The 7046-nt window shown below is 46.9% G+C and overlaps 2 protein-coding genes across 2 annotated transcripts; one reads left to right on the top strand and one right to left on the bottom strand.

The window, feature by feature from the left end:
- The first annotated feature begins 1209 nt into the window (after positions 1–1209).
- On the top strand, positions 1210–4183 carry LOC119286234. Its single transcript, XM_037565606.1, has 5 exons — positions 1210–1549; positions 1636–1700; positions 1817–1877; positions 1971–2114; positions 3830–4183. The coding sequence occupies exons 1-5, from the start codon at positions 1273–1275 to the stop codon at positions 3952–3954; spliced, it is 672 nt and encodes a 223-aa protein (XP_037421503.1). The 5' UTR covers positions 1210–1272; the 3' UTR covers positions 3955–4183.
- Positions 4184–5117: 934 nt separating this feature from the next.
- LOC119286235 (40S ribosomal protein S16) lies at positions 5118–5914 on the bottom strand. Its single transcript, XM_037565608.1, has one exon. The coding sequence runs from the start codon at positions 5796–5798 to the stop codon at positions 5349–5351; it is 450 nt and encodes a 149-aa protein (XP_037421505.1). The 5' UTR covers positions 5799–5914; the 3' UTR covers positions 5118–5348.
- Between the last annotated feature and the right edge of the window lie 1132 nt (positions 5915–7046).

Raw genomic sequence — 7046 nt, 5'->3', positions numbered from 1 at the left:
CATTTGGCTGGGCAACCCTCATGATCCGATGGTGATCCCTATAAACATTTCGGTTGATTAATGAAGCCCAGATGTTTTTTGCTAAAAAAATCGGCTAGCTCAAGGAGTAGTTCTTGACGGATCAGTGTTCAGTCAAATGACAACCAAAGCGGTATCATATTGATTAAAGAAGCACAATGGCGAGAAGCATCACGCTAGCAATGTTCAGCTCTGGTTTAATCTTTTTTTCAAACTTAGCTCTGTTTAATCTTAACATCTGAAGAAACTATTAGAGCTTGGCAATGGAAGTAGGACATATTTTCTTTTTCAGACTACCGGCTCCCTCTCCTATTGTAAATCTCGCAGATGATAGTCTCCTCGGCTAGGGTGAAGTTGTCGTGCTTTAGCCCAGGCCGGAGATATTGATAATAAAGATACCAAAAAATAAACTAAGAATGTTAGATTCCATCGTGATTTTGGACCTTGTGGGTCAAATTGTGCAATTAATTAGTCTAAGTATGTGTTTCAAATGAATTTATGTGAAAGAAAATGTTTTTAAAAAAACTTGAAGGAAAAAAGTTATAGGTGATCTGCTAGGTGAGCAAAAGTCATTTTGCTAAAAAAAAGTTGAAAATAGGATAGGGAGAAGAATTTGGAGTTTTATAGGATATGATCTGCTAGAGATGTCATTTTCCAGAAGAAAACTCCAATGTATTCATAATCGACCAGGGCAATACAAACAACATCAGAGGTAATAAATATGAACCACCTAACGATAACTACAAACAGTGAAGCAAGCCGAAGACGTGCCATCATCGCCCTCCCTCATTTAAGTTGAGCAAACATTTTAGTAAACAGTCAGAAAATCGTCATGTTAAGATCTAGCAGACCGGCGCACCACAACAAAGACGTTGAACTTAACAAAAATAAGAGAGCGGGTGGGGCACATCCCAAAAAAGGCCATCAAAGGACGGCAGCATGGATGGGAGGAGTAAACCCAATCGCCAGGGTGCTAGAGATACCCCTAATATAAGGCTATTCATGGTGATAGTCAATTAACCAGGTTCTAATTCTAACTATAATGAAAAACAATTGTCGACGGATTTTTTTTTTTAAATGAGGTAACCATACCCACATGGTAGCAAGCACGATTGGCCAGGATAGGACATTTGGACACTTGCCAATCCATCACAATCAGAGCTCTCCTATCTCCTCCACCTCCCGTGAGGAGGAGACAGCCTCTCCACCTGAGCAACACAAGAATTTTATCCGCTTAACTGCTGCCCGTCGCAAATGGAGGCAGCGGCAGCAGCGGCTAGCTCCTCTGTCCTGCTGTCATTTTCCAGCCCGGGGAGATCAACGGCGGCTACCTTCCTCCGCCTCTCCACGGCGTCGCCTCGCATCACATGCTCCGCCACACAGCAGCTTCCCCTCGCTGCGCCATGGTTGTTAACCTCCGACAAGAGCAGCAGCAGAAGAAGAAGCATCTTGTCGCTGAGGTGCTCCTCCGCTTCCACCGGCAGCCCGTCGGCCGTCGTCTCTTCGGAACGATGGATTCTTGAGCCCGCAGGTCCGTCTCTCTCCCTGTCTGACATTAACAAATGACCATCCGTGATAAGTAGCGCATGAATTATCGAGCATCGCCGCTGGTTTCAGGAGACGGCGACTGGAAACACATCGGCTACCGCGTCGCTCGGCCCGGCGCCATGGAGATCGCCTCCGTACGTGCTCTTCGTCGATTCCTGTTCTCCCGTTCGTGCTGATCATGTACATTTTGCAACAAAAAATACAAAAGTGTTGGTGATGGTAAGCATGACAGGCGTCCTGTTCATCTCAGGAAGCGATGACCGTGGGACGAGTTCCGGAGAACGCCGACGTCGTCATCCCCGTCGCGACATGTGATCGATCTCTTCTCTTGGGTGTTTCGTTTTAGTCAAGGCGTCTGGTTTGCTGGTGATCTGAGAGTCTCTGAGCTGCCGCTGCTGCTGCAGTTTCTGGGGTGCACGCTCGGCTGGAGAAGAAGGACGGGAACCTGGTGGTCACGGACATGGACAGCACCAACGGCACCTACGTCAACGAGAGGAAGATGGTAGGATTCCCGGTTGCCGTCCAACCCGGGAGCCTCCTCATCTTCGGTACTACTCCCCTTTGCGTTCACTTCTCACTATTGATCAAAATGCCGGCAGCACACTTATTCAGTGCGGTTACACTCCATGCTTACTTAATCCTCTCAGTTAAAATGCTGGCATACTCTTTCAACCAAAATGCCTCCCCGATTAAATCGTCAAATAAAGTTCAGTGGTACCCCTAAAATTTCTCCTCCCTATCTCAAAAACCCAGGACTCTCCTAGTAAGATTCAGAACAAAAATTTGTTCAATTCTAGTAGTTCCCCTATTCTATATTTTAACAATATGTTGTACAGTAGATTGCTGTGATGGAAAACATTTTTTTTATATTTTTTGCCAAGCAATGAAAAATTGAATAAATTGAGTTGGAGTGAAGCACAATAAGCCGTTGCAGATGTAGCCATTTGAACTGACTGTAACCGCTTCAAATGGTAGTTATAGGAATACAGTCACAAGCAACAACAAACAATAAGAAACCGGTACATATATCAAGCAAATTCTATCACTTTCACTTTTTTCTCGAAACGGAGGTAAAAGATTTGCCTCATCTATTAAATAAGGAGAGTTAGGCCTCTTTTGATTCATAGGATAGGATTAGGAATTTTATAGGAAACGAGATGTCATTTGGTTGACACCAAAGGAATTTTTTCATTGAGTCTAGCCTCATTTTTATTTTCCTATGAAATGTGAAGGATATGAACCAATCCTATGTAGGAATAGGAATCTATTCCTATGAACCAAAGGACTCTAAAGGAAAAAATCCTATAAGAATCCTATCCTCTAAAATTCCTATAAAATTCCTTCAAACCAAAGGAGGCCTAGAGTTTTACATAACCCCCTACACACAAGCCGCATGAAACTTGCTCGCACAAAATTACAGTCCAAGTTTCTTTGCGCCAGGAGAAACCAATAACTTTGCTTCTTCAAGAATGGATCTAAGAACAGGTGGTGGAGCAAATTTTTGACGAAACACTCTAGCTTTCCGCTCGTTCCAAACGATCCACAAGATGAGCATGGTGAGGAAGGCCATGGCATGTCAGTTTGGCTGTCTGTTATTGGTTTTTTTGCCCCACCGCTCATTGACAGATTCATCAAGATGCCACCCAGAGGTGTTGATCTGAGCTAGCCCAAGCTTCTCGATGATAGATATCCTAAGCGTGTGCCGACACTTTCTCTCTTTAGAAAAACCACACTAAGCAGAGCAATGAGTTTTATCCTCCCTGCAAACACACATCCCCTTTCCCTCCCAGCACAGAGCAGAGCACACGGTAGCAGCAGATACAGATAATTAGCAATTGGTTAGATGCAATTAGCCCTTATATATGGCTATCACTAAGACCAGCGGTTGCAGTCAGCACAAATCGCTAACTATCAGCAGCAAACAGGCATAACTAACCCACCGTGGCCTCTCCTCCACCGAGCCCTTTCTGTCAATCTCACCGCCGCCCCGGGGAAAGAAGATGAACTGAAGACACTCAGGGAGCGGGTCGGGTTTGCTTCCGCAATAAGAGAAGGGGGAGAGAGCATGTTTTCATGGAGCCCGGTAAATGGAAAGGAGGCTGGGGAATGTTGATTATCAAGGAGGAAGCGGAACTGCTGGAGATCATTGTGCACTTCTAGCAGAGTTTTTTGCTCGTCGAACTAGACATTTTCACTGCACTACGTGCATTTGAGTTTGACACTTTCACTACACTACTCTTTTGACGAATTGCTTCTATCTCAGGTGACATCCACTTGGCAATGTTTCGGGTGAGGAAGGAGATTGTCGATGTGCCAGCCAAGGCCACCAAAGATGACCAGCAGGAATCTGAGACTGTGCTGGCAAGTGCAGTTCAAGAAACAAGCTAGTGTACCTTACCTTTCAAAATAAGGGTGCAAAATAGTGCATCATGGTAATATACAGTCTCCGTCTCTGGATCGACAAAATATGTAGCTAGGCAGAAATAGCTTGCGAGTAAACCCATACAATTTTTGCAAAGCATAGGCAGATTGTTTCTGCTTTATCAATGTCCAACAACCATGGAATGGCAAACGGGGCAGAGCCAATACAAGCTGTGTTGGAAAGCATTTCAAGCAATTCGTTTTCAAAACTAGTGTCAGACTGGCATTATAAACACGTAATCTACAGATAAAATAGGTTATAACAGAGCTGACAAAGAAGGAAATGCTGGTCAGCTCTTCAGTGATCTAAATGCTCTGAAATGTGAGCCCGCTATAATATCAGGTTCATAGAATAGGTATATCACAGGAATAGAAAACTTGCAGGGAATGAGATGCCATTGCAGGAGATGAGATAACATGTATCTCAAATCCTATGATTAGGAATAGGAAATAATATTTTCCATGAGTCTAGGCTAATGCTTATTTTCCTGTGAAATAATTCCTGTCTATGAATAGGAATGTATATTCCTACAAACCAAAGGGCTCTAAAGGAAATGAGGCCTAAGAGGTAGGGCAACAAATGGGATTGTTAGGATTGGTTTCTCTCCACACAGATGAAGTAACACTCAACTACTGTATCAGAATGGGCACCATAAAAGCAAACCTACCGAAGAGACACGAGGAAATGCTGACCCTTTGCTAATCTAGGTAGAAAATGCTTTAAAGCACCAAAAGGCCAAAGCACAAGGCGCATAAACTGGGTCATGAATCGCCGAATCACCATAACTGGGAAAGATATACATCATATTAGCATCAATGATGACAACAACATGCATGATATCTTATACGATTTCTAGCGGACAGATCACTAATCTTGGCGGTGGATACAGATAAATAGCAGAACCAAACTATTAAGAAACTGTAAGATCACAGCAACAGAAGCATGAATCTACAAAGCTACTAGCAGCCTAGGGGCATGTTTGATTTATATACCTCCAAACTGCGATAGAAAGTTAAGTATTACTGTAGATGGTTGGCAAATTTTCCAATCCACGAAATGATTGGCATATCGCAACTCTTGTTATGTGCAAAAGGTTGCACCATCAGATCAACTAAAATTCACGGGCAAAGAGGTCCAAGCAATTAAGAAAACTTTATCTTAACGTCCAGTCTCATCATTAACATAAGATAAACATAGCATAATCCCTTTAACTAGGCATGAAGCAAAATGATATTGCACGGGCACCTCAGAATCCATTTCATCGACCAAAAGATGGGAAACTACTAGCAGAAAATGTAGATAGATAAGTAGACAAGCAGTACGCCACCACCGCCATACCCAAGAGGACTTCTCGCAGAGATCAACGGTAAGACTTCTGGAAACGCGCGCGGGCGCCACGACCGCCGAACTTCTTGGGCTCGCAACGGCGCGGGTCGGCGACGAGGAGCGTCCGGTCGTAGCGGGCGAAGATCTCCTTCACCTCCTTCTTGGCCGCCTCGTCGACGTACTTCTGGTAGTAGGCGACGAGGGACTTGGCGATGGCCTGGCGGATGGAGTAGATCTGGCTCGTCTTCCCGCCGCCGCGGACGCGAATCCTCATGTCGATGTCCTTGAAGCGCGACCTACCGGCGAGCAGGATCGGCTCGAAGGCCTTGAGGCGGAGCATCTCGGGGCGGATGAGCTCGATGGGGGCGCCGTTGACCTTGATGAGGCCGCGGCCGGGCTTGCAGTAGGCCACGGCGACGGCGGTCTTCTTCCGGCCGAAGCACTGGACGGTGCCCGGCGTCGGGCGGGTGAGAACGGCTGCCATGGTGGCTGCGGCGGTGTCCTGGGATTGCTGTGAGCGCGGTGGTGTGCTTGGTTGCGGCTAGCGCAGCGGCGCGGCGGGGTTTTGGGTGGCGGCGGAGAGGCGACGAAGAAGACGAGAGATCGTTTATATAGCGTGGAGGCGTTAGGGTTCCGGGCAGCAGTATCTATGACATGTGGGACCATGCTGAAAGGATCTGGGCTGAGCGGAATCAGTTGGACTCTATGTGGGCCTTGAACACAGGGCTTCTTCCAGCCTGTGGGGATTTTGAAGTCGGAAGAAGTCCAGTTTTCACCCCAAATGTGGCCCGATGGACGAATACCCCCCTCAAGTCCAATTTGGTATGATTTTAACCCCCAAATTCTTAAAACCAGATAAATCTTTCCCTAGGCGGTTTTGCTGCTGATTTTAGGCGGTTTCTGGTTTGATCTTGTGATGTGGCTTGCTCCTTTGCTCTCTCCTAGTCGTTTCGCCCCTTCTTGCCAGCTGCCGTCGGCGCCGCCGCCATGGGCAGGAAAGATACAAACTGCTGTCGTGCATGGAACAGTCTCGTCAGAGTGATGTCTGGCTTCTGACGCCACCGTCAAGGCACAAGGTCACCACCAACGGCAAGTTGGCAACGAGTCCAGCCGCGCCGAGCTACGCGAGGCCGCCGTCCTCCAGCACGCCGCGATGGCCAACCTCATGGGCCTCCTCCGCAGGCTCAGTGATATCACGTAGTATGTTGCTCTCCTTAATTTTGGCTTTATGTACGTGTGTGCTACTGTCTGAAACTGAACTAGCTTTCTTTATCTTGTTCAGGCTCGCCGCAGATGTGTTCCACGACCTGCACGACCATGCCACGACCACGTCTTCGCGGGCACGTGGCCTCACGCTGCAGGCGCAGTAGCTTGACGCAAAGCTACCGCTCGTTGAGGAACGTCTCTGTCGACGTGAGAACAAATGACTCTTCTTCCTGCAACAGGATGTTGTCGTTGCTTGTAGCATTCATACGTCTTGTAGTAAGCAGACCAAGGACGAGGGCGAAATTAGGGTTGAGGAATTGGACAGCGGCGACTGCTAGTCTTTGACGAGGAGGCAGACCAAGGACGAGGACGGAATTAGGGTTGAGGAATTGGACAGCGGCGGCTGCTAGTTTTTGACGAGGAGGCAGACCAAGGACGAGGACGAAATTAGGGTTGAGGAATTAGACAGCGGCGACTGCTAGTCTGCTACAGCCGTGTCATCGTCACCTCGCTAATATTCAAGAAG

Source organism: Triticum dicoccoides, chromosome 4A (assembly GCF_002162155.2).
Source record: "Triticum dicoccoides isolate Atlit2015 ecotype Zavitan chromosome 4A, WEW_v2.0, whole genome shotgun sequence".
NCBI lineage: Eukaryota > Viridiplantae > Streptophyta > Magnoliopsida > Poales > Poaceae > Triticum > Triticum dicoccoides.
This window is presented reverse-complemented; position numbering and strand designations above follow the sequence as displayed.